Source organism: Pelodiscus sinensis, chromosome 2 (genome assembly GCF_052426305.1).
Source record: "Pelodiscus sinensis isolate ZL-2025 chromosome 2, ASM5242630v1, whole genome shotgun sequence".
NCBI lineage: Eukaryota > Metazoa > Chordata > Testudines > Trionychidae > Pelodiscus > Pelodiscus sinensis.
The window spans coordinates 114,760,592-114,787,221 of NC_143053.1; the positions used below are offsets into that span (position 1 = coordinate 114,760,592).

The 26,630-nt window shown below is 41.3% G+C and overlaps 2 protein-coding genes across 2 annotated transcripts in view; one reads left to right on the plus strand and one right to left on the minus strand.

Annotated features, from left to right (window-relative positions):
* TXNDC5 (thioredoxin domain containing 5) overlaps positions 1-25,387 on the plus strand; it is a 40,527-nt gene extending 15,140 nt beyond the window's left edge. The window contains exons 4-10 of the mRNA XM_006138785.5: positions 3,702-3,798; positions 7,494-7,609; positions 11,647-11,733; positions 15,143-15,283; positions 17,699-17,781; positions 22,657-22,786; positions 23,583-25,387. Coding sequence (XP_006138847.2) covers positions 3,702-3,798; positions 7,494-7,609; positions 11,647-11,733; positions 15,143-15,283; positions 17,699-17,781; positions 22,657-22,786; positions 23,583-23,705 — 777 coding nt within the window. The 3' untranslated portion in view covers positions 23,706-25,387. The remainder of the gene's footprint in view (positions 1-3,701; positions 3,799-7,493; positions 7,610-11,646; positions 11,734-15,142; positions 15,284-17,698; positions 17,782-22,656; positions 22,787-23,582) is intronic.
* Positions 23,583-26,630, minus strand: part of BMP6 (bone morphogenetic protein 6) — a 137,823-nt gene continuing 134,775 nt past the window's right edge. Inside the window, exon 7 of the mRNA XM_075921280.2 lies at positions 23,583-26,572. Coding sequence (XP_075777395.1) covers positions 26,423-26,572 — 150 coding nt within the window. The 3' untranslated portion in view covers positions 23,583-26,422. The remainder of the gene's footprint in view (positions 26,573-26,630) is intronic.

A 26,630-nucleotide genomic window follows, 5' to 3' on the forward strand; every position in this document is an offset into this window, starting at 1 on the left:
ATGAACCTTTGGTCTGACCCAGTACGGCCATTCTTATGTTCTAAGCTCAGGGCTCAGGGTCGGGGGTCTCACTGGACCACCTTGATTTTCATGCAAACCTGCTCCTAGGTGGCCAGGCTGGCAGCTATCCTGCCCTAGACGGCCACTTTCCTGTGCCTAGTGCGGAGGTCGTGGACGTTGGAGGCTTCCCCCCCAAACCTCGATGAGGTCCACGATGTCCACACTAGACCAGGCGGGCACCCGCCTCTTGCGGCCCCGGGCAGGCTCCTGGGAGTCGCCAGCCTGGTCCCGGGAAGAGGCGGAGGGATGGGTGGCAGCAGGTGGCTGGTTCGTGCCGTGCCAGGTGCAGGGTCTGCTGGCTGGGTGCTGGCAGGCTTTCATCTGGCACAGGCACCGTAGCCAGACCGTGCCCCTTTAAGGGCTCCCGGGTCCGGGAGGGGGGCAGACGAGTTTCCCTGGTGTGGCCAGAGTGGCCACCAAGGCAAGCTGGGGAGGCTTAGCCTCCCACTAGTTCGAATTAAGAGGCTACACAGCCCTTAATTCGAACTACTTAATTCGAACTAGGCATTAGTCCTCGTAGAATGAGGTTTACCTAGTTCGAATTAAGCGCTCCGCTAGTTCGAATTAAGTTCGTACTAGCGGTTTGCATGTGTAGCGCCTATGAAAGTTAATTCGAACTAACAGCTATTAGTTCGAATTAACTTTGTAGTGTAGACATACCCTAAGTGAACAGGATATATTCCCTTCTTTCCAAGTCAAACTGATTTCTTGCCAATAAAGGGGTCAAGTTTTGCTTTCCAAGAGGAAAACCTTATAAGAATAAAAATTGAATGATACAGACGGAGCAGTGGTAAAATAGCAGTCAATGGTGGTTAGTTTGAGACTGTTATAACTAAGTTCTGGTTTGCTCTTTTTCTAATATTGCTGGTTTTGTGTGATTGGAAAAGAATTCTTAAAGTGGAGTCTTGAATGGCTTGTAAATTATATATAGCTGAAGGACTTATACCTTTATATGACAAGTGAGAGGGAATGACTACTTATCTCTGTACCCTCTGCACCTATATCACAATCCTAATCCCAGCCTGGTAGAGAGACAAGCTCCAAGGAGTGAAGAGTAGGGTTGGGGCTGGAGAGCAAGCCTGTCCTGCACACTTACCTCAAGCAAGGCAGCTCTTGTATCCTGTGGGGTTGGATCCTAGGGTTGTGCGGAAGTCTTCATTCACCTCAGGCATGGGCAATGGTGGTTCCTTTGCACTTTTGGGGCTGGGCCTACTTCCTGCTTTGGGTGTTGTGACTATGTGGGCATGGTTCGAATGCCATTCAGGTTTGAACAATTCCCTGTCATGACATATAAATACTGAAGGAACTAATGTGTAATCTAAGAACATTTAGGTATTAATAATTTTATAAAGGTTGTATGGGATATTAGTCACTCAAAGGGGATTTATTGTATAGCTGATTGTGAATCTTTCCTGTATTAAGGTAATTATTGATGTAGCTTAATAGGGGACTGTGGAAAGAACAAATAGGAAGGCAGTGCAATGGAGCTCCAAATGAGCAGTCTTCATCTAGTACAGTAAAACCTGCGCTATCCGGAACTTAAGCATCCGGAAAACTGTAGAAATCAGCAAATTTTTGACGGCAGGAAAAGCACACACACACACACACACGCACAAAAAGAAAACTGGCCCTTTAAGTGCTCCTCAGATGTACCTGGGGGAGGGGCAAACGGCAGCCGGAAGCAAGCATCTCCACTCTCCCCACAGCTCCTGGCACCCCCAGTAGGCCGGCACCCTCGCAGCTTTCGCGCCCACCCCCGTCACCCCCAGCAGGCTGCCTCCGCCTCCCAGCTTCCACCCCTCCCCCCCCCACCAGGTCGGATCCTGTGGCGACAACACTTCCCTCCCTTCCCTCTCCTCCCCCCATGGGTACTGGCACCCCCAGCAGGCTGGCCTCCCCACAGCTCCCCCCCCCCCCGGGCAGGCCACCCCTGCCATCTCCACCTCCTGCCCCCTGGATTCTACCTCCCTCACCAGGCTGCATCCCGTGTGCCTCCCCCCTCCCCCGGCCCCCTTCCGCAGTTCCTGGCACCTGCAGCAAGCCAGCGCTCCCATGCCCCCCCCTGTAGTCCCTGCATTGCTCCTGCCCCTCCTCCACCCTCAAATAACCAGAATTTTTAGGTTACCAGCATGCCCTAATCCCCAGGCGTGCCGGATAACACAGGTTTTACTGTATGTGAGATGGGAATTATAAAACTGTATGGCATACTTCCAGGCTCTAGGCTGAAATGACCTACCTTTCTTGCATGACTGGGAGCTTAGAGATCAAAAGTACAGTAAACAGGTAAAAAGGACTTTTCAGGAGAAGAGGGAGTTCAGAGTCAGTGAGCTTTGACAGAGAGAGAAGCTGAAAGGAATGCTCAGTGCAGGAATCTGCAGGTAATGGACCTCATATCCAGGTATTGCCGAGCCTTAGGGGAAAAGTAGGCACATGTATAGGCTGGTTTATTATTTTAAAGATATATATTCTCCTGAGATGCTTTTGGTTGTGTACAAATAATACTTTGCTTTAAAGATGCAGAATGCCACCCTTATGTGACCTGAGGGAACAGAACTGCAGTGTCTGAGTCCAAGTCAGACCTGTTAGGGTAATCACAGTTGATATGTAGTGAAGCGCAACCAGGGCCCAGTTTGAGTTTGGGAGCATCCTGTGGTTCTCCCTCTGGTCAGGTGATAGTTGGAAGTTTGAGGAGGAGAAGGGGGAAAGGAAGGTATACTTGAAGAGACCAGGATGGTGGATCACCAGGAGCAAAGACCAGGCGCAGTTATCCCAGTAACTGATAGTTGCTTACTGTATCTTAGTCTCATGTCATTTTCAAATAACTGCTTATTAGTGTATACTTGACATTGCCCTTGATCTTACTATATATTTTGGAAATATGTGTCTGTCGGTCCATCTGTCTGAGTTGGTTTGTTCAAGAACGCCCCCTATATGGTAAGAGCCACCAAATTTGCAGCTTCGTCTTACAACTTAAAGCAAGGTCAGGGATGGTTGTGCCAGGACAATAGGATGTGCTTGGAATTAAATTGTTTCTCATAAAGTGGAAAGGGAGAGATTTGGTACGAGGGACAGTTATACTGCAGAGTGACCATGGGAAGGTGAGGGAGCAAGAGGGCTGGGACAGCTTTATCCCCCAATGGGACAGCAGGGGGCAAGGGTGGAGAAAGGGACAGCTATTCTAGTATATATTTCAGAGAGTTTGTCTGTCTGTGTGTCTGTCTCCTGCCGGGGAACATGCACCCTTCCTCTGTCTGTGTCAGTTGGAGCTGCAGTGTCCGTGAGGCTTCTAACCTGGCCCCAAGCTGCTGTGTTGACGGAGCTGGGGTAGTCCTCTCCGCCCAGAGCAACCTGCATGCTGAATCCCTCATTCCCAGCTCCACCCAGAACAAAGATTTAAATGAAGAAAAACAAAACTTTATTTGAGTTAAGGATCTGAGCAACACTGGGTAAATCTTCTAGTACAGAATAAAGCTGGAGTAGGAAATATTTGATAGAATTTGAAAATTGACAAATGGGCATTCTATCTCCATTGAGACTGCCATGTGGAAGCATTTCACATATGACAGACAAACAGCCATACAGTTGATTCAGTGTACATCTGTTGCATAAGACAGAAATAGTATTTACTTTCTTTTTAATAGGAGCAAGAATCTGATCTACAACCACCAACTCTTCCTGAGCCTAAACAGGGAATGTATGATCTCTCAGCAGCCAATTTCAAGATGCATATAGCAGAAGGTAATTTAATTATTTTCTTGTAGCTGCAAGTGATTGGTACAAACATTTTGATCTAATTAGGGCAGAGCCTGCAATATTTGTATGATCTTGTTAAACTTTTGAGAGAAATGGTGGGCTAGTCTCATCTTCTTGCCCCAAAATCCCTAACCAGTGGGAAGATATAACTTACAAACCCCATCAGTTAAACACATTAGACACTAGGGTTGTGAAATTAAGCACTCAAAAGTTAGGAAATGGCCATATTAAGGTTGCACAAGCAATCTTAAATTAATCACATGATGCATATGCATTATGATAGTTTTGGAGTACAAGATTATATACCATCCCTCTCCCCACCACCATCACACACACAGGAGCCCAATTTTGTTTAGTATACAAGATGGGCAGTGCTCAATTAATGAGCCACCCTGCACTATTTTGTTTTATGCTTATGATTCAGTGTGTGGACCTACACTTTATTTACTGTGTTTTATTAAAAAACCCTTCTAGGGAGATAGAATTATTCGTTTCATCATGGGCTCTTGTATGGCACTCATCACTATAGTATCTAAATGCTTCATGAGCATTACTTTGTCTATACATATTCTTCACACGCCACACATATTCCAACTTCTGCTTTGAATGAAGCAGAGGTCCTATAGACAATAGCCTCTTTTACTCAATAGCCTTGATTCACCCCTAGAGGAAGTACTATCTGTACACTGAATGAGGCAAGTGTCCTGTGGAAAAATAATATGTGATCATGTAATTACATCAGTATCATAATTCCGACACACACATGAGTTAACGTTGCACAGGCAACCTTAATTCTGGCATTTTGTGATTTTTTTTTTTAATAGCTGACTCTGCATCCTTAACATTCTTAAGTTTTTGTGTATAATTTCCTAGGATTTAAAAATAGCTAACTGAAAAAAACAAAATTCCATCATGTGGAATTATAGTGACACCTATATCATTCGTTAGTAGAGTTGTAATCTTTAAATCTACCACACTAACTTCTGACACTTGAGCTAACTGAGTAACTTTGATAGTGGTTGTAGGTTGTTGCCTTGTATGTGGCCTAACATTAGCAGGGGATGAAAGACACACTTTGCCATTTGGTTTCACAGGTATTGGCTCACTGCAGAGGAATGTTGAGACTCAGGAATCTTGGGTTCAGTTCCTGGCTCTGGGGCAAAGAGTTCTCTAGTGGGCACAGTTCTCCAGTTTTGCCCAGTTCTGGCAAACTTTGCCTGTTCTGCCCCATCTCCTCTAATCTGGCTGTGTCTGAGGCTTCTGTTGTACATAGTCTCTGCTTCGCATTCCAGTCTCAGTCTTCCTAATGAGTCTTTGCCCCTCGCCTCCCTCCTCTATGTTTGTTGTAAGGTCTCCATGCCTCTTCTCCCTGTACCTAAGTTCAGTCTTTTTGCTTAAGTAATCATGCCTCCCTCCCTTTTTGCGTAGTCTCTTTCTCCTTGGTCCTCTCCTCCCCACTCCAATTAGCTCTAAGTCCCAGTCTCCCTTCATGGACTGCTCATCCAGTCTGTCTCTGTCTCATCCCTGGCTTTTGTCCCAGTATCATGTTTCAGCAAGCCCACTTATCACCTTGCATCGTGCCCTCATCTCATATCAGTGTTCCCTTTCCTAGCCAAGTAGTTCCTAGTCTCTCTCAGTCTTCAGCAACTTAACCGGATGGGCCCATGACCCAAGTTTGAAAATCCCTCATCTACATCATCATTGCATTATCTACCTGTTCTAAATGAGAAATGTCAACTTAATAAAGTAATATTATAGTTTACAAACTACATACTAATTAAACTCTTAGGGTACGTCTAAACTATGTGCTGTTTTCGAAAGAGGATATACAAATTGCGCAGGAATTTTCATATCTTCTTCCGATCTCATTTTGAAAGTAGTCTGGATGCTGTTTTTTGGGAAAAAAAACCCTCTTTTTTGAAAAAAAAGCATAAACCTCATTTTTTAAGGAAGAGCATTTTTTTTAAAAAGGATACCCCTCCCCTCAAAAAAAACCGCGTCCAGACTACTTTTACTTTTGAAAGTGAAATTGGAAGAAGATACGCAAATTCCTGCGGAATTTTCATATCCTCTTTTGAAAATAGAATGTAGTCTAGACATAGCCTTATATTGTCTGGACCAAAAGTACAAGTCAATATATTTCAAATCTTATTGGAAAAATACCTCACAGTAATTACATTGGTTTTAGTATGTGATTTCTCATCCATTTTTAAAACATTAAAGTACATTGGAGATTGCACTTGTTCATTTTGTGGGGAGAACTCAGTGGTGTGAAATCTCAAGTTATTCGTGGCTGATGGACAACAAGAGACAGATCGGGGATAGTTGGGGATATTTACATGGGGCAAACAGTTTTTATAGGTGGAAGGCAGGTTTGCTGCACCTGGCCATCTTAAAGGTTCATTGGAGATCAAAAAAGCACAGGACTGAGTATTTTGTAAGTCTTTGTTTATATGGTTCCTGGTTATGAAACTAGACTATAAAGTAATAGTGAGTCTACTAATTGCATACAAATATGAAAAAGGAAACAATCCCAGATAGAAAATTGTACCAATAAGTCTTTTTTCATCAATCTTTTTTCAGCAAGATTCATGAAAAAAGATTTATTGGTACAAGCCTAGAGCTTTTTCATTCAAACATTTAAACTAGAATGGAATTACAATAGAACCTGCCTACAATGAATCTCCATTTAGAGTAAAGTTGTTCTGTTAGCAGTAGCCTACTTTGGGAGTGGGTAAAGGATGGGGGAAGCAGTGACAGAGACTTCATGATAAGAGGTTTCCATACTTTTATTTCTTCTTTGTCTATACTTTGTCCATGTCCTTGCATTAAAACATTTGACATTCTTTTCTTTGTATTTAGTTCCTATTTTGTGTTAATGTGAGTTGCCTTTGTGGTGTTAGTGCTTCATGCTACTGACTCGACTGCTACAGCTACACTAGAGAGTTCAGAGCAGGAAGACAGTGATGCCACTGTAAGCTCTTTAATGTAACCTCTCCAAGCTGAAGGGAGAGCTCTCTCTCATTGGCTTTACTATTCCAGCCCCATGAGCAGAGTAGCAGTATCAGTGGGAGAAGCTCACCCACTGAGATATTGTAGACAGCATTAATGCTTAGGTTGGTGTAGCTTGAGTTGTTCAGGTGGGGTTGCTTTTTCACACATCTGAGCGACATGTTATGCCATAGTGAGTGCTAGTGTAGACATAGCCTAAAGCACTTAGGCACCGATTTTTAAAGTTATTTAGATATTGCCTTGCTGTAACAATGCCTAACTGATTTTGGAGCCTAAATATTTTCAGAGGGGTTCTTGGCACTTAGGAGTCTAAATGTCAGCAACAGCCAATGGGATTTAGACTCCTAAATGCCTAAATAATTTGTTCTTGACAAATCCATGTCTGTTTTTACTTATAACCCTAGATATTCCTCTTATCTTCTGGTTGTTTACTACGAATGTTAGCATGTTCTTGTTTACATGATTAACCAGTACTCTTTGGCTCATCAGTTAATCCTAATAGTTACACACACCAGCTCCTTGCTATCAGTATCAGAGGCAGCAGCAAGGGGGTGAGGAGCAGTAGGGAGCTGGTGCTCAGTAGGAGCCAGCTAGTTTTTTATGATGGCCACTGTTTCAGATACATGTGAATTGAGACACCACTCCCCCCCCCTTTTTTTCTTTTAAAGGTGATCACTTTATCAAATTCTTTGCCCCTTGGTGTGGCCACTGTAAAGCTTTGGCTCCAGTCTGGGAACACCTGGCTTCAAGTCTCGAATATTCTGAAACTGTCAAAATTGGCAAGGTAGGTTAAAAGCTCTTTTACAACTGAAAATATACCTCCTTTGGATGACTGTATTAGTCAAGTAGCATGTTTCTCATCCTATAGCCTGTAAGCCATACTTTATTTACTCTATTTTGGATGTCACTTAATAAATCATTTCACCTTTACAAATCTCATTTTAATTTTGAGCTTGCTATTTCTCTTATATTGTACATGGGTCCATGTAGTTTATTTATTCTGATGAGATGGCCAACTCTGAACTGACAAGACCAATTCATTTTATATAAGGGCATACCAGAAACTGGTATGTTCCCTAGTTGCTGTGTTTCAGAGGAATGAAAAAACAGAAAGGGCAAATATAGTAGATGTTGAGAGAAATATTTTCAGTTTTGATTTTTGTGTTACACTGCCCTTGCTTCATAGATTTCAAGATTTATTATCAGTAGTAAAAATTATTCTTCCTCTTCTAAAACATTGTTTATGGCTCGATAGCTGTGCACATTTTAGACCCAATACAGACATTAATGATGGGTTGATTGTCATGTATTCAGATCCTTCTCTTCCCTCCTCCCCTTCCCCCCACCCCCAGAAAAAGTTTACTATAGGCTTCTGGGAGACTTTGGTCTTAAAAACTGAAATCTTTTCATGCTTTACTATTTTTCTTAGGGATGATAACCAGATTCTCTGGTGTTTTTTTACCATGGGAGCTTATTATTTGTTCCTGAAGTGACTTCTATGCAGAGGTATGCAGGTGGTCTGGCAACTGCAGTTACTTTATCTGCTGACCCATGCCGAAGTCATGCTGGTGATTAACGTCCCTCAATGTTATCTGCTGGTGCTAACCAATAGAGGCTAACTTTTTAAAACTTTTAAACCTTCAAAGGTATTAATTTGGTGTCTAAAGACTGCTGCCATTAACTTGTAAGTAAAACTGTTAGTGACAAAAGCTGCAGTCCTTTCTCTATTTTATTAGCATTTGTGGTTGTCACTAGTGATAACTCACTTCCTATGTGAAAAACTCTTGGAAATTTCTTGTCTGTAAGAGTATACTTCTCTTATAGAGAGGATCAGAGTGAGGTTTTTTTAAGGAATTTAAATGTGTTACAATCTAGCAACACAACTGAGATTGCTCAAAACAAAGTACCAGAGGATTTTTGTCCTTTGATAAATCTATATTAAATGCTGCACATAGTGATTACCTTTTGTACATCTGGAATGCTTGAGAGAGCTATTTGGTACTACCCAATCTTTATTTTTTTACCTGGGTAGTTATGAATCCATTGTTCTCAAAAGTCCTGGTTTAGCCAGAGTTCTATCTTGTATATTTTAGAATTATTTTTTTCTAATAAAAGCAATAAGTCTTGTCTCAATGCCTGCCCAGGTTTGTTTAACAGTATATCATGAAACTACATGTAGAATAGTGATAGAGATGTAGCCGTGTTAGTCTGGGGTAGCTGAAGCAAAATGCAGGACAATGTAGCACTTTAAAGACTAACAAGATGGTTTATTAGATGATGAGCTTTCGTGGGCCAGACCCACTTCCTCAGATCAAATAATTATTTGATCTGAGGAAGTGGGTCTGGCCCACAAAAGCTCATCATCTAATAAACCATCTTGTTAGTCTTTAAAGTGCTACATTGTCCTGCATTTTGCTTCATGAAACTACATGGTCTGTTACCCTTGGGACTAGAGATGTTAAAGACTAGTCAACTATCTGATAAACATTTGCTTATCAGATAGTCTGTTGACTAGACGGTTTCTCCCTTCCCCTCCCCTGCCTCTATAAGATAGAGGCAGCAAAGGGGGGGAAGGGGTACTTCAAAGTGGCAGTGCTGCACAGCTAAGCCAAGGATCAGCTGTGTGGCGCTGCCACTTTAAAACCCCAAGGCAGTGTTTCAAAGGGATAGCCGCCACTGCAGAGCTAATCCGCAGCTCAGCTGTGGAGCGGCGCTGCCCCTTTAAAACACTGAAGGGCCGTGGAGCCCAGGGTCAGCTGTGGACTCCTCAGCTAACCCCAGGTTCCGAGCAACATTTCCCCAGAACCCGGGGGTCCCAGCTGACTCCCCAGCTAACCCCAGGCTCTACAGCTGCCGTTTCAAAGGAGCAGCTGCTGCACAGCTGATCTCTGGTTCAGCTGTGCAGCGCTGCCCCTTTAAAATGCTGCATTGGGAGTCCCCAGCTGATACTGGGTTGAACCAGGATTAGCTGAGAAGTCCCTAGCTGACCCCGGGCTCTATGGCTTTGAAGTGCACAAGAGCCCCTGCTGGGGACTCTTGTACATTTCAAATCAGGCACCTGCGCGCAGCCCAGAGTCAGCGGGACTTCCCGCAGGCCTCTGGCTGTACACGAAGTTCCACATTCTTCTTTTGAAATGTACAAGTGCCCCAGCAGGGCTCTTGTATGTTTCAAAGGAGGGATGCAGAAGTGCCTGTCGACTACATGACTAGTCAGCGAACCGCATTTTAACATCTCTGCTTGGGACATTACACATCCTGAACAAGGGATTTTGTCAGACCATTGAAGGTCCATTCTGGCCCCTCTGCTGATGGATTCCAGGCTCTTCCAGAGTCCTTCAGCAGACCCAGCTGGGCTTCCCTCTGGGCTCTACATCCACACCTGGCTCCTCTGCTGGCAGGTATTGCTCCTGGCCGGACCACTGGGCTCCTGGCTCCCGGCCTTCTTGGCGCAGCAGCTGGGCTCCACATCCCCTGCCAGGCTGCACTGCTGGGTCTGGCCCTGGCTTCCAGGTGGCCTCTGTGCCCCTGGCCAGGCTGCGCTGTTGGCCCTGACAACCAGACTCCATGCTGCTGGCTCCCCGCCTGTGGGCTAGCTCTGCTGCCAGCCCTGGCACCAGGCTCCTGGTTCCTCTCTCGCCCAGAGCTCTCTGGTCCAGCAACATCCGTGGTCCTGCTGGATCACAGATGCTGCCAGACCAGAAAGTCCTGGACTGCAGAGGTTCAACCTGTATTTGAACCTTGTTTTGTCACGCTGTGATTCTCAAGAGTGTGGGAAACATGACTATCATGTAATCCTCGTGAAAAATGTCAGTAGCACCTGTTACTTTGTGTTTGGACTCTGTATAATCAGTTTGCCACACATCACTGAAGTGAGGAAACTAAAGAGTTCCTAATGTTAACTTTAAAAATGTAAGTGCTGTCTCAAGCAGATGCTGAAGCCTTGCGTTTGACGTGTAGATTATTTATTTGCTTATCCTGATTTACAAATCCAATTCATATGTCTACACGGGAATTTTAAAAAATGCTGTACCAGAGCAGACGGCTCAGGCTTCTGCCTAAGCTAAAAAAATTGCTATGTAGATGTTTGGGCTTGGACTGGAGCCTGTGAGTGGGGGGGATCCCAGAACTGGGTCTACATCCCAAGTCCAAATGTCTACACAGCAGTATTTAGAAGGGATGTGAATGGTAAACTGGAGCAGCAGGGGGCTGCTCCAGCCTTGCAGAACCCACCACAGGCAGGGGCGTTGCAGCCCCTGTCTCCAGCCAGCATGCCCAGAGCAGCCCCTGTTTAATCTGTTAAACAGTTAAACGTGACATCTAACTGGGATTTCTCTGGCCTTACAAACTGGTTAGTGGCAAAATTCTACCATTTGTAATGTCCGTTGTGTGGAAGTCCGGTTACTAGATGTTTTGATTTCAGAGTACTCTTGTGTGAGTTTAAAAAAATAAAAAAGGCAGAGCCAGTAAATGCTTGTAATGAAAATTTAGATTTCAAACTCCTAACATCTGAGTATTGAGTGCCCCTGGTTGTAATTTTTTTCACTCTGAAAATACTGGATGCTTGTTTTAAGTAGCATAATAAAGCATGGTGCCTGTTCTTTTCTGCTTCTGTCTCTACCTTCCCTGAGAGAGATTTGTAACACACTTAAACGGCTTTCAAGACAAGACTTATAAATTAGTCCAATTAGCTTCTGACAAATCTTGCATTTCTCTGTAGATACATATTGTGAGATATTCAATATAAAGGGTATGATGCTGTGTTTGGAACAGCATGGATTTTATTACATAGGAATGAATGATTATAGCTATTTTAATCTTTAGGTCGACTGTACACAGCATTCTGAAGTCTGCTCTGAAAACCAAGTTCGTGGATATCCCACCCTTCTCTGGTTTAGGAATGGTGAAAAGGTGAGGGTGTAAATACAGTAACAAGGTCAAGCCTTTTTTTCTTCTGTGAAGATATGCAGGCTTGTAGAATCCTCTTATGGGGAGAAGTTGGCTTATTAGAAAGCCTTTTTGTAAGATATGTGAAGATGGATGCTATGGATAGGGTGGTGATGACTTCCTTAATGCCATAAATGAAACTTCTAACATAGTTCTGCATCCTGATTTTAGGGTTACCATGTTTGAACTTTCAAAAAAGAGGACACTCCTGAGAGGGGGGGTAACTGTATCAGTAGCTCTCGCTGTGTGTGTGTGTGTGTGTGTGTGTGTGTGTGTGTGTGTGTGTGTGTCAGTATCTACCAACTCACATTGTATTAATGTAGCATACAACGTTATATATATTAAAAACATTAATACAACGTGAGTTGGTAGATACAGATACACTCCCTTTCAGGAGTGTCTTTTTTTTTTTTTTTAAGTTCAAATATAGTAACCCTAACTGATCTGCAAACAACCAAAAATAATAAATTGTTCATAAACCAGGGATAGATATTGAAAAACATACTAACTTGTGAGAGAACTGTGGGCAGATTTTTATTAAATAAACAAAATACAAAGGTAAAAGATGGAATTCCACACCCTCTGATGTTGCCTATCCAGATTCACATTCATGGGTATTTAACTGCCCTGGAATCATCAGCTCAGAGCAGTGACTGTTCAGTTTGCACTTCTGAACATTTGGAATGAGGTTATAAGAACCCTGTGGCTTCAGTTGCCCTAATTTTAAAGAATTGCTAGGACTCTGAAGAGACTTGGGAAGTGAGGAGTGCAGATCTGTAGAGCCAATATATTTGAACAGCATCAGATCAGTTTTACTGTCAGTAATATTCTTCTCCTAAGAGAATTGCATCTGCCCATCTTCACATTTGGAAGATTGAGCTGAAGTAACTCTCTAAAGGAGGGCTAATTAAACAAAAGTGTCACAGAACTAGAAACATAGGGTTGGAAGAGACCTCAGGAGGTTGAATCCAACTACTTTCAAGCACTGGAGTAAGATTTAAATTAGTGAAAATAGTCTTGCATATGAATAGAGCTGAAAGTGACTTTACAAATTAAGTCATGCTTAGGTGGTCTGTTAAATTAATCTGCTTTAGAGATGGTGGAATGAGTTCTAAACTCCTTGTTCAGGAAGCCATCAACTTGATTGCAACAAGTCTAAAAACAAAGAATAACTAATTTCTTAAGTCTTTCTATTAATTCATTCCTAGATTTTCACAAAGGACTGAACATCCTAGGTAACTTTGTGAAGGGTATCATCATATCTAAATAACTTTATTACTTCCAGTGTCAAATTGGTTTATCTTTTTTCCCTAACTAGCTGGTATTAGGAAGAAAAGTAGAAGTTCTGTGTTGCAGTGCAAATTAGCCAACAACCAACTAAAGTAAAAAGTGTGGGGTACGAATGTGAATTGTGGCATCAAAGCCTATGAGAGAATCTTCACTTCTGCTCTGACCTTCTGGAGGCAGGACTAAGCTGGAAATGATGATTTAAGCTGACTACTTTCTCTATGGCCATAGCTGCGGAGACCAATGCTATGTCTACACTACGGGGTTTACCTGGAAAAACTCTGCAGTATCCAGGGAATGCGTCTGTTCTTCTGGTTTTTTTTTTTTTTTTTGTGGAAGAGCAGACTCACTCTTTTGGAAGCTCTAGCTTCTTCCTCCCATGAGGAAGAAGGGCTCTTCCGAAAGAGGAGGCTTTTCTGAAATTTGGCCCAGCGTAGACGGGTCAAATTTTGGAAAAGCCTCTTCTGAAAAAACTGTCAGAAAAAGGTATGCAAATTGTGGGGCACAGGTATGCAATTTGCATACCTTTTTCTAATACATCGGGGTAGTGTAGACATAGCCCAACACAGTAAAGGCTCTTAAACACAAGGAACATTCTGAGCCTCCATATAATTTCCAAGATGCTTTATGTTGTTGTTGTCCCAAGAGAGACTATTGATGGTTGCTAATAATAGTGTACCTTGTCAGGACTGTCACACCTTAATAGATACTACGAAGAGCAATGGTCCCTTCAGAGTAGGATTTCTTAACAAGAAGGGTCTATTTTTTGAACAACTTATCCATTGGTGAAAATAAAGTTGCTCCTGTTCCCTTGGGCCTTTCAGCTCCTTCCAAAACCAGAAGCTAAGAAGAAAAAAAAATTGCTGTTAAGCTTGGTAAAGATTAATTTCCTTTTTAGCCACTGCCCTGGTGAACTACACATCTCTAGCAAGGTCTAGTTGGCCTTTTTCAACATCATGCTATGCCTCATCTGGACTCCCCTCAGAATCAGAAAGATAGTTCTTTGGACAGATATGCCACCCAGAAATAAAACTTCCAACCATTTGACCCAGCAGCTCCTGGAAAAGTTTATAGCTGTTCAGTGGGGAGGTCATAATACTGCTTAATATGGGGGGAACTATTTCAGCCAGTTGAGCATTTGTCTCCATTGTTGTTGTCATCTTCCTCCTCATAATTGAATTTGCTATCATGTCATCAGTACTGGAAAGAGGTAGGTAAGGCCCTCGAAGGTGGTGGAGGAGAAAGAATGGGCAGAGCTCTTCCCTGCTGAAATGGATAAGAATGAGCAGGTACAGACTTGTCATGTGATCTTTGATCTTCCTGATTTAGGGTGGGGAGGTGGGGGGGGGGGGGAAGAGGCCACAAATATGTGGTTGGTGATGAATGAAATGAATTGCAAAGATAAGAGGTCTGCAATATGTCTTTCAATGGCACAGAAGATGACTAAAGAGGCATGCCTGTCTCACTCTTTTATAAGGTGTAGGAAAGTTGTATACAGTACCTTGAAAAGAAATTCCAAATCTAAGAGGTACATCTCATAACTCATATTTGAGGAAGCTGAAATTGACCGTAAAGACTTCTGGAACTTATTGGAGTCTGAGATTCCAAAACTGAAGCTTTGTCGAAGGTAGTACTAGACTTAACCAACAGAACATAGTGGCAATAGATCAAACTAAAGCACAGAGAGAGACTAAATACGATTGCTGTATTTTTTCTTACAGTCTGTTTACATACTGAAGATAATCTTAGTGATTTGAGACCTGGAAACATGAGCTAAATTCTTTTAGAAATGAGGGACAAAGATGTTGAGTGTTGTTAATTCCAGGTTTTACTTGAGCCAGACACTTTTTAAAATCGTGAATATTTCTTTTTAAATGAAAGTGCAGTTTCTAAAATTCAAGGAAAATATTCCATGGCAAATTCTGAATCATTGGTGTAAACTTAGTCCGATATGTTTTACTGATCATAATGCATTTTATTATTAATATGTATATTGCGTGCTCTGTTATAGATATGTACTATGTTTATCTTTAGATCAAATCCAAAACTTCAGAAAACTTTTCACAAAAGTTTTGATTAATTGTAGGCTGACCAGTATAAAGGAAAGAGGGATTTGGATTCATTAAAGGAATATGTAGATTCTCAGCTACAAAATGCCAAGAAAGCCCCAGAGGCTGATAAACCACCAGAAGTTCTACAAAAGCCTGCAGAACCCATTCATGATGAGGTAAGTGGTAGGTACTATGCTGTAAAATATCAAAAGCAACTCCAGCAATTCTGCTGCCATCCTTTAGTGATGGCTAAAATGATAGCTTAGTAACCTACAAGCAATGACTTTGTAACCCTTCCTTAAAGTTTTGAATGCAAAATTTATTAAAATTAATATTAGACATTATAGTTCAGCAGTTGTTGAACATATCTTAATCATTTGTGGTGCTTTTGTTAACCTGATGCATTGGACATTTTTAAATAAAGTCTTCCCATATGCTGTCATACTCTCAGTAAATTGTTTAAATAGCAGCATACGTATCTATCAATAGATTAAAAAAATAATTTTTTTGTCTACTGAATTGCACTTCAGCTGTCTTTCACATAGTCAGAATCCTTGTGACATCATATTTGGTCGTTGTGGAGATGACTGTCACAAACAGGATTCTGATCTGAAATAGAAGAGAGACAGCAGGAACAGGGGAGCCTCTGAAAAACATACATACTATATTTATAGGGAAAGGAAGGATGGAAGGAGAAAATTTTCCCAAAGAGGAAGAGAAAGCAAGAATTGTAGAGGGAAATATGAATGTGATATTTTGGCAGTAAAAGTTTTGCATTTGGAATGACTGCATTAATTGTATGTTCGAGCTACAGGAAGCTATGCAACAGCATATACAGCCATACAAAACACATGATAATAAAAATTCAGTACAAATTCCTTGTTTTGGCACCCTTGGGACCTGACTGATCCCAGATGATGGATTTTGTTGGACTGGGGAGGTCATTTCTTGCACCCCTCCTCTAGCCCTGGCCTCACTGCTGGCCTCCCAACCAGCTTACCCCCCTTTCACTGGCCCCCACTGCCCTTCCGGGTAGTCTCCACTACCCCTGTGCACACTGGGCTCCAGCTGCAGTACCCAGCAGTCCCACTGTTTCTGAGTTCCAGGCTCCTGCTGCCCTCCTGGGTAGCCCCATTACCGCATGTGAGGCTTGCACTACGTTGCTGGGAAGCCCCACTACTGTGCATCAAGATCCCACTGCCCTGCCAACCTGCAAGGTTCACTGGTGCTAGCTCTCCACCAGGCTTCTCTGGCCCTGGAACATCCATGGTCCTGTCCGACAATAGATGTTGCTGGTCCAGAGAGCCCTGGATTACAGAGATTCAACCTGCAGTAGTCTACGTTGCCATACTTCATCACTTTAGGTTTTTATCTTTAGAAAAAAAATGCACTTCTGCTTTTTTTCTTCTTTGATAATGCAAATATAATTACTGAGAGTTTGGTAACATCCAGAGGTACACCGTAAGTTTAATTTGTACAACATATTTGGTTTGTGAAGAGTGGTTATGTGGAGTATGGTGTGGATTAGAATTATAATATATTTTTAATTAAAGTTATCGGTGTCTTCCTCTTTGATTATTGTTCTCTTAAAATAAAAGATCATTTTTATTGGGGGTAGGAAATAATGTTGTCAGTTCCCTCTTTTATTTATTCGTAGTTGTAACCTGAGGTTTTATAGAAAATGGATTTGGTCATTCATCACTGACTTATTATCTGAAGACAGCCTTCTCCCCCGCACAGTTTTTAGAACAGAAGCTTAGCCCTTATTTGGTAGACTAAACTAAGTTTTTTATAAATTCAAACTAAACCATACATAAGCAAAATGTTGTCCTTTTTAAAACCACTCTCCTCCCATTCTTCAACTACCACTTCCTGAAGTCTTTGCACATTCCATTTTTGATGCCGGTTTTGTTTTTTGCATTTTACACTTGACTTGCAAATGTTTGTCTAAGGTGACAAGTCTGTGTACATTATATAAAATAACATAATAGGAGAGCTTTTTAAAATAGCTCATTTAATACACACTTTACTGGTTTTTTACCCTTCAGACTACAGTGAACCCTCGTTTATCGCGGTAGATAGGTTCCAAACCCGACCGCGATAGTTGAAAATCCGCGAAGTAGGGACACCATATTTAACATGTATACAGCGAGCCCTCGCTACTTCGCGGTTCGACCATCGCGGATTCACGTATATACATAATGTAATGAAAAAGTCCGCGAAGTCGTGAATCCGCGATGGTCGAACCGCGAAGTAGCGAGGGCTCACTGTAATTACAAGCTCAATGATTCCATAGGAAGTTACATGCCATGAACTTGTGAAGGTTTGTTAGCTGCTAGACACTTAGCCTATCAGATACAATATTACATATTTTTCCAAATATCAGCAAAATTGGCCTTAAAATATTTTAATGTCTTTTGCATATAAGGGAAAGACATCATTTGGCAAATAGCAGTGGCATACACCGGTTATCTTATTGAATAGATGCCATTGTATTAACAGCAACAGTTTTGTGAGTTTCTCTGTACCATATTTCAGAAGTTCAAAGGATCAACTTCTTATACAATTTTGATTTGTCTTTCTCTTGGCAGTCTACAGTCTTGTCTCTCTCTGAAAAAGACTTTGACCAAACCGTTGCTAATGGGGTTACGTTTATTAAATTCTATGCTCCATGGTAAGTAGTTTTTGTATAAATTGTCCTGAACTATTGATATTTAGCTTTTTATTCATTATTTGATGTGGGTTTTTTATGCTCCTATGTAATTTTATTTAGATATATAAAATGCATTAAATCTTAACTCATGTACAAAGCTTGACTCATTAAATACTTGTAAATAAGCAGAGGGGCAGCAACGTTTTCCTATCTATTCCAACAACCTACTCGGCCCCAGAGAAAGTCTAGCAAAACCACATTTGCTCCATATTCAGAATCAAATCGAATGTCTGGCAGAGATGAGGGGAAAGGAGGGAAGTGACTTTTCCTTTGGAGCCTCACCACCTAAGGATACCTTGACTTGGTTTAAACTGGCTGTTGCTTTTGTACTTCTGGTGATCTCACCTGTCTTGGAATAACATGAGTGAGGTGGTCTCTGCATCAGAGCAGAGCCCAAACTATTTAGGATTTCTGAAGTTAAAAACTTCATCTGAAATCAGCCTGGGGGCTCTTGTGCATTTCAAAGCAGAAGCGCCCGCATGGAGCCTGGAGTCAATGTGACTTCCCGCTGGCTCTGGGCTGCACCTGGCGTACCAGCTTTGAAATGCACAAGAGTCATCAGAGGGGGCTCTTGTTTATTTCAAAGCGGAAGCACCCTCATGGAGTCTGGGGTTAGTGTGGGACTGACGCTGGGTTCCATTCAGCGCTGCTGCTTTGATATGCTGTGCAGAGCCAGGGTCAGCTAGGGACTCCCCAGCTGATTGTGGGCTCTGCTCAGCATTTCAAAGTGGCAGTACCACATGGAGCCTGGATCAGCTGGGGAGTCTCCAGCTGACCCGGGCTCCACATGGCACTACCGCTTTGAAACGCTGTTTTGAAACACTTTGAAACGCTGTGCAGCACTGCTGCTTTGAAGTACCCCCTTTCTGTCCCCTTTGTTGCCTCTATCTGATAGAGGCAGTGTGGGGGGGAAGCAAGTAGTTGAGTCAACTATCCAATAAGCAAGTGCTTATTGGATAGTTGACTAGTCCTTAACATCCTTAACATGGATAATGAATGTAAAGTGTGCATGCAATGGTAAAAGTTACAAATGATTAATTTGTATTTAGTTTCTGCTTGTTACTGAAATGCCCAGCACGGCTGGTAGATTCCAGTGTTGCAAACCTGTGTAGCAAACATATCCACTTCCAGGAGGTGTTAAAATTTCTTTGCTTTCTTCCACAAACCTGTAAACTTCAGTTATATCTAGATTAAGTCTTAGGCAGCTCTCTCTCCTTTCTACTCCAATCTGTTAGCACAGGGGCTCCCAACCTTTTTTATACCGTGGACCAGCAAACCCTGTCACAAAATTTTGGTAGACTGGCAACATTTCATTTGCATATTCAATATGCAAACAGTGAATATGCAAATAAATTGTTTCTGGTCCACCAAAAGCCCTGGCCTTCAAGCTGCCACCAACAGTTGGCTTCAGCTCTGGCATTCGCCATGTGGCGGGTGGCTTCTGTAGCTGAAGCCAGCTGCTCGCAGCAGCTCTGGGGGCTGAGCTGTGGTATACTCCAACCCCCTGAACCCCCAAGTGCCATCCCTAACCCCTAGAGCCCTCCACTACCCCCCAGCACTAGCCCCGTCCCTGGAGCCCCTAGTGCCTGAACTGTCCCCCCTCCCCACCCGCCCTCTCACCTAGCTCTGCGCTTGCCTCCCAGCTGCCAGCTGAACACTGCCCAGGTCACGGCTTCTCTAAGGATGCCATGCTGGGCTCTGCACAGCCCTCCCACCACGCAGCGAACTGCTCTTCCACGTCCAGGAGGAGCCCCTGCTCCTGCCCGGCACTGGTTGGCTGGGAAGTGGGGCAGGACACAGCTCTCACCGTGGCAGGAAGGGAGGCACTGGGCGGTGTACCACAGCCCCGGTCCCTAGAGCCGCTGTGGCCTGACAGCCAGCGGCGCTCAGCCTGGCACTGATCTGCAGACCAGCAGTTGGGAACCACTGTGTTAGCAAATTCCACCTCACTGGCTGTGCTGGAAAAGATGGAAAAAGCTGAATGTTATTGTGTACAGAAGACATGTCATTCACATTTTCTCATGCATCCTCCTATTAACACTCAAGATGCATCAAACAGGAATATAAAACTGATATACTTGTTGTATTGAAGTGCTAGTATTTCAGAGCACTAGCTAGCCATGTGAAGTGCAGCAGTACTAGGCAAAGGCAACCAATGGTTTAATGTGCTCAGCAATCTCAGATTTTACTCTGGTTTATTTTGAGATGAGGGGATGCTCTTCTTACTGTTTACAAAAAATACCATGGAATTTTTAATTTGTACCTAGCTGGGTAAGTGATTACCCCCTTACACATGGCACTATTCCCTCTTACTGCTGTTTCAGCACTAACTATGAGCCCATGTCATGATGTAGATAATCTAGTGACTCTGATGCATGCTGAATGTGATAGGATACTTTTGTTAGAGGGCAACTCATGTACCCTGTTATACATGAGACACACTGGGGAAAGAAGAGAAACATAGTATATTAAATTGTAAAGTCGGAGTAGAACTGCTGGAAGACTTGTCATGGCTTTTTCTTACTCAAAAGATCAGCGTCTTACGTGTATTTGGTATTAAAGATATATATTTGTATACTGAAAAACAGTGCTGCCTTCTCTGCTCATTCTGTTGGTAATTTCTTTTATCTCACCTGAAACCAGACTGTAAGCTCACAGGGCAGAACAGTAGTTTTTATACAGTGGTGGTTCTTAGCATGCTTTGGGTTTGGTAAACTAACTTGCTGATTGGTGTAAAAAATTAACTGCTCTTTTTACTCATCACTGTAGACTCAGTGCAGCTAGGAGGAAAGGAGGTGAATTCTATTTGATATGACTCATAAGTGGAATTATTCACTGTTTATATAGTACCATTTGGGGAGGAGGTTGCACATGACCAGATTTTGCCTACACAATCTATAAATTACAGGGAGAAAATAATTTGGCTTGAAAATTTAGAACCTAGTTGTAGTTTGCACGGTTGGGAATTAGTTTTCTGAGAACTGAAATATCAGTAGAATCCCAAAAATCTGTTTTAACTTACTTTTCAGAGTAGAACTGCTCTTTAAGTGTCTTCTTCCCTTCTCCCCCTTTTCTTACTGGATTCTAAAAAGGGCACTGATATACAAAGAACCAACCTGTTAACCAATCTATTCTCTCTGGCAGTAGTTATTACAAAGTTGTAGTTTAGGAACGTGTTTGCTACATTCATGTAATTTGTATTCTATTCTTAGCTCAAAAAAATCATGCCTCTGTATACAATTGTAGTTCTTTGTGTACAAATGATCTTTTTCCTTTCCAAGTAGATGTATTTGTGTTTGGCTAAGTAAATGCTGTTAGGTTTAGATCTACTTTTGCCCTTTAGTTTATTTTAGGTAAATATTAACATTAAGTTACACAGTAAGTATGAAACTATCTTAATTGTTTTTGTGCGTGGTCAGTAATGCTTTTAACACTGTGTATATGAACAGAATAGTTCAAATATATACTTGTTTTCTGAATGGCAGAGACTTGTCATCATCTCTGTCAATGCCTGAATCAAGCCTTAAGATTCTCATGGACTTCTTTAACCACCAATGTAAGGTGCAACTTAGGTAAAACAACATGAGCACTGCATATAATCTTTACATTCTAAAATGCTTATTTTAGGGATTTGTTTCTTGAAGGCACTGTAGAATTAAAGTTCAAAATGTGAACAAAATACTATAAAAATCTGGTAGTGGTTAATTTTTTTTTAAAAAGTCTTCATATTCTTTTTTTATAAAACATATATCCAGTGGCCCACAAATTGAAAGTAGGAATAAGGGATCTTCATGAAAAGAGCTTATTTTCCCGAGAATTGCGTCTACACTGGCGCTTTTCTCTGGCAAAAACCCCGACCCGGAAAAAAGCGGCAGCCATGTAAATGCAAATGCTGCGGGGGATATTTAAATCCCCAGCGGATTTGCAATTCCGAAGTGTCTCATTAGCATCCCTTTTCCGGAAAGGGATGCCAATGTAGACACAGCTGAAATGTGTACAACTGTGTAATGCAGATCAGAATCTAGCCAGTATGTTGTGTTTCGCTGTAGAGAGCAAAAAATCAGTAGCAAACTACTTATTTCTAGATTTAACCAATATGTACCATGGTAGTGGCAAAACAACAAAGGAAGCAAATAGTAACTTGAGGATGATAAAAATGTATTTTGCAAACAAGACAAAACTAATGTGTGATTGTTTTTATTTTTCAGAAAGGTTACATTTAAGATGGAAAATGTTGCAGAGTTCAGGGTTTGAGAAATATTATGCATTTTTTCATTGGTATTACTATAGGAAATTCAATTTTATAGTGCTAGGAGGCTATATTATTAAAAGGGGATGAGACAAAATCTTGCTAGGAAAACAGAAGTCTCATTTATGTCATAAATTTTGTGTAATATGACTTAAAAGCAGACACACCCCTTGAAGTGACTTATCAGTGTCTTGGGTTAACTTTTGTGGGAGAAGAAGTGACATTGTGCAGCTAATTACTGTTCTGTCCGTGCCCACTAGCTTATTTAAAACTAACAGTATACCTTTTAAACAGTGTAGTAATTGGTGTTTAAACAAGCAACTTTATTTAAATATATTCTGTGATTTTTTCATGTTTGGTTTCACAAACTTCTGGTGAGTAAGAGATGTGAATGTACACAATACTGTACCAGAAGAGACTAGATAAAATCCAGAAACTTTTTTAGACTTCAAATCAACAGGCTTTTTTCAAATATACAAGTAATACACCTTGTCCATTTACTTATCATTTTGGCACATTTTATGAATGATAAAGCGGCTTCTGCATACACTGGAAGATGTCTGCTGAACATGTCTGTTTGTTTCTAGGTGTGGTCACTGCAAGAACTTGGCTCCAACTTGGGAAAACCTCTCCAAAAAACAATTTCCAGGTTTGACAGATGTCAAAATAGCAAAAGTAGATTGCACCATCGAACAGGATGTCTGCAGCAGATTTTCTGTAAGTGTGGATGGTTTAAAATTAATGTGATAATCTTAAACTTGTGCCAAGGTTGAAATCTCCATTACTTAGCCAGGTGACAGTTTAGTGATCCTATTGCTGCAATGTTGTTACTGCCTTGCAGTGTGGGGGAGGCAAAAGTGACTATTACTTAGTAAGTAGGGAACTCCCTGAGCTAGTGAATATGTAAAATGCTATATACAAAGTGGAACAGCTGCAACAGGCATGCCCCCTGCACTGCTTAGGGCACTCACCTGAGAGAGAGAGAGAGAGGTAGCAGAGCAGGGATTTGAATTCCTTAGGCTATGTCTGCACTGCAGCGCTATTTCGGGATACCAGAGGTATTCCGAAATAGCTATTCCGTGTCTTTTGAGCATGCCTGTTATATTTTGAAATAACGGCCTCACTATTCCAAGGTCTCTGTAAACCTTATTCCATGAGGAGTAAGGGATGTTCCAGAATAGCAATTTATTTCAAAGTAAGTGCTGTGTAGACAGAGCCAAATTTTGAAATAAGATACGCAATTTGCGTAGCTCAAATTGCATATCTTATTTTGACCTACGGTTCAGTGTAGCCACACCCTTAGTGTGCTGAATCCTCTTTCTTAGGTATCCATCTCTTTCCTGAAATCTACAGGCAGCCTATCTACCTCAGGGCTGTTGATTCCACTTGACATCAGGGGGTCTAAAGTTAAGCACTGCTAAGCTTATTGTGTGAGGCTGCTGGGGGCATAAAGATACTTGTAGACTCCAGAAGTCACATGTTTGTTTTTCTTCCCACTCTCCCTTCCCAAAAGGTGCACGGTTATCCAACGCTATTGCTTTTCCGAGCAGGGAAGAAAGTCAGTGAACACAGTGGAGCCAGAGATCTTGAAACACTGCATAAGTTTGTTTTGCGTCAGGCAAGGGATGAATTGTGAAGCACACATGGATACTTCTGCCCTGACTGTTCTTACACAGTAACAGGGGAAGTTAAATCAAGTTAATGTTACCGAGGGTGTGGGGTTTGGGGTTTTTTGGTTTGTTTTTGTGGGGTGGGGGAACTGAATGTACTGACTGCTGGTATCTTTGTGTATGTTTTAAAGCCATCCTGTACTGATTTTTTTTCATTATTTGTCAAGGAAAATTGCTAACAACTAGTTACTGTGCAAATTGAGTATTTTCAGCATCAGTATTACTAAATTTCTACCTTCCCCATGTTGATAGAAATAGTTTACTTTTAGCTTAAAATAGATGAGGAAAATAAGGGAAAGGATAGACTATTTTTGTCTTTAGGTTGAATTTGGGTAAAGGCTTGCTACCAAATCGTACACCATTACTAAAAAGGTGCAAGCCACAGCTGTACTAATCAATGTTCCCTTTTCAACTGAAGCTGTCTTAATATAGCAGCTAGTCAAGAAATGAGGTTGAAAAAGACACCCACACACACACAAACACCCCCCCGATGGATGATACCAGCCAGGACACTATTATCTGCTTGATTCCTGTTAATATTTCTCTTATTATGGGAGGCTTTAGCTATAATGAAAATAATGGTACTTTTAAATATGTGCCTGAATATTACTGATGCCATAGCAGACATGGGGATTGTATCACTGTTCAAGCAGAATATTTCTCTTTGGTGCTAGAGGAGAGTGTGTTTGTTAGCATGTAAAGGGGTAAATCTCTCTTGGGAAAATCATTAACATATTTAGAGACAACTAATTGCAAATTACTTTCTGTATTTTTTTCTTTCCCCATTTGCTAGAACCTCTCATCTCCCTTAACAAGCAGAGTAATAGTAGAGTTAATCTGCTCCTGCTGCTTATTAGTAAAAAAATGCAGTTTGTTTCTCATTTTCTTTAAATGAGAAGCAGCATTCCTAAAATAGCACTGCATTTCCTCTTGAACTCTTCCACAATATTCCTGTTGCTACCTTTGAATGGAAGAACATAAACTTTTGTTGCCTTGGATGATTTGATTGTGTGAGGTCTTCTAGTACATTAATGCCAAAGAAAGCTAAGGGGCTAAATTCTGGCCTCACTCACGCATCAACTTTCAGTGACATCTCTGGGAATTACATGTGTCTACAGGCAGCACTTTGTGCTGCTTTATGTCTGTCTGTAATAGTGAAAGTTATCAGTAACTTACTCCTTCTACTTCACTTTATTCCATCTAGCAAGCACCACGCATTCTGTTCAAACTAAAAAAAAAAGTGTAAGCATGGAAAGTCTACCATGAGGGCTAAGTATTGCATGGCAGATGTATTAGATAAAATATATATACACTTCTGCCTTAAAGAAAGCCTTTATTAAAAATTTTTAAAACTTGAAGCACAATCTCATGAGTAGCCCAAGCTTTGCCTCATGAGTTTCTTGTATAAAATCAAAGTAGTACAATTGTTTACACAAACTTTCTAAATAAATTTTTTTTAAAAAAAAGCCTATTCTTGCTATAAATGTTACAGAACAATGAATGACAAATGCAATAAATTATAGCTTGTATTTACAATAAGCCTTTTTAAAGGCAAGAGTTAGAGGTAAGTGCATTTAATACAAGTTTAACATTGATCAGAAACAAAATCATTGTTAACAACTTTGGGAATAAAACTAGTCTATTAGAAGCTATGGCTAAAATGTGAATATATTGTTTAAACCAACTTCTTTAATGCGATTTCTTTTTGGCCAGTAGTTTACAGGAACTGCATCTTCACCAACATGCCCACTCTCCAGCTCAGGAGCTCCTTCTGAATTTATGTATTAGCTTACAGATGTAGAGCAAAGAATGTTTTGGAATAAAACAGAACAGACTTAGTTGATGCATCTTGCAGGAGTTATAGAATCTAAACATGGTGGGAAGCTTCATAAGAACAAATTTATAAGTTTACTGCGTTGATGGAATATTACTTAAACAGGCAGGGAGTGGCTTTGTCCTTCTGTAACTAATACATGGTGCAGTCACATATCTAATCAAGTCTATGATTCAGCATTTGTGTTGGACAATGCAAAGGCTTACTTTGGCACAACTGAAGATGCTCTTTATCAGCTGGGCTGCTGGAAGAAGCTACTTATACTGATGTAGCAATGATCCTTTAAGGCACTTTCAAGCCTTTTTTTGGAAATTGGGTTTGTCCAACATCAAAGGTATGATGCCCAGGTATTAACAGCAAAATTTCTATATTGTATTGTTACAGCTTTGCTATTTGTCTTGGATGGAGCTTAATACATGAGACATTTTTTCAAAACTTACATTTAGGAGAGACCGGTTTGGTAAAACTGAAATGCAGACTGATAAGTTCAAGCTCCTGGGTAATGTTTCTGTTGCTCTTAAGTGATTTTAAGACCACCGAGGGAAATGGTTGAAGCTAACAACATTTGTAGGGACAGATTTCTTTCTTGTAAGCCTTAGAGATCATGTTTTTGCAGATCTGTCAGAATGGCCACCATGCTGTAGATCAGTCTTAAACCCAGCACCTGTTACCATTACAAAGTGAGTCACATGGAAGAAATACCCTACTGCTTCCTTTCATTAGGAGTACACGTTGCATTTTGAAAATCTGCTTCATCTCAAGAGCATTTGTTGACTTTTTCCAAGGTCAGGTAGGTATAATCTAGAAGTTCATGATAGAACTGCACAGAAGATCTGTGTGAAGAACGTGTCAGTGACACCCACATGCTCTTACTACCATATTCCTATATTTTTTCAAAATGACATTAGAGTTATCATCAAAGTAAAGAACGGATATGGCATTTAGTTTGGTAGGTGCACAACAGGGTTTAGGAACATATTCGGGATTCATAAGATGAACCTGTTTCAAAAAAGAAAACAATTTATTGTACCAATGATCTGATCTCCAACTTCACTTG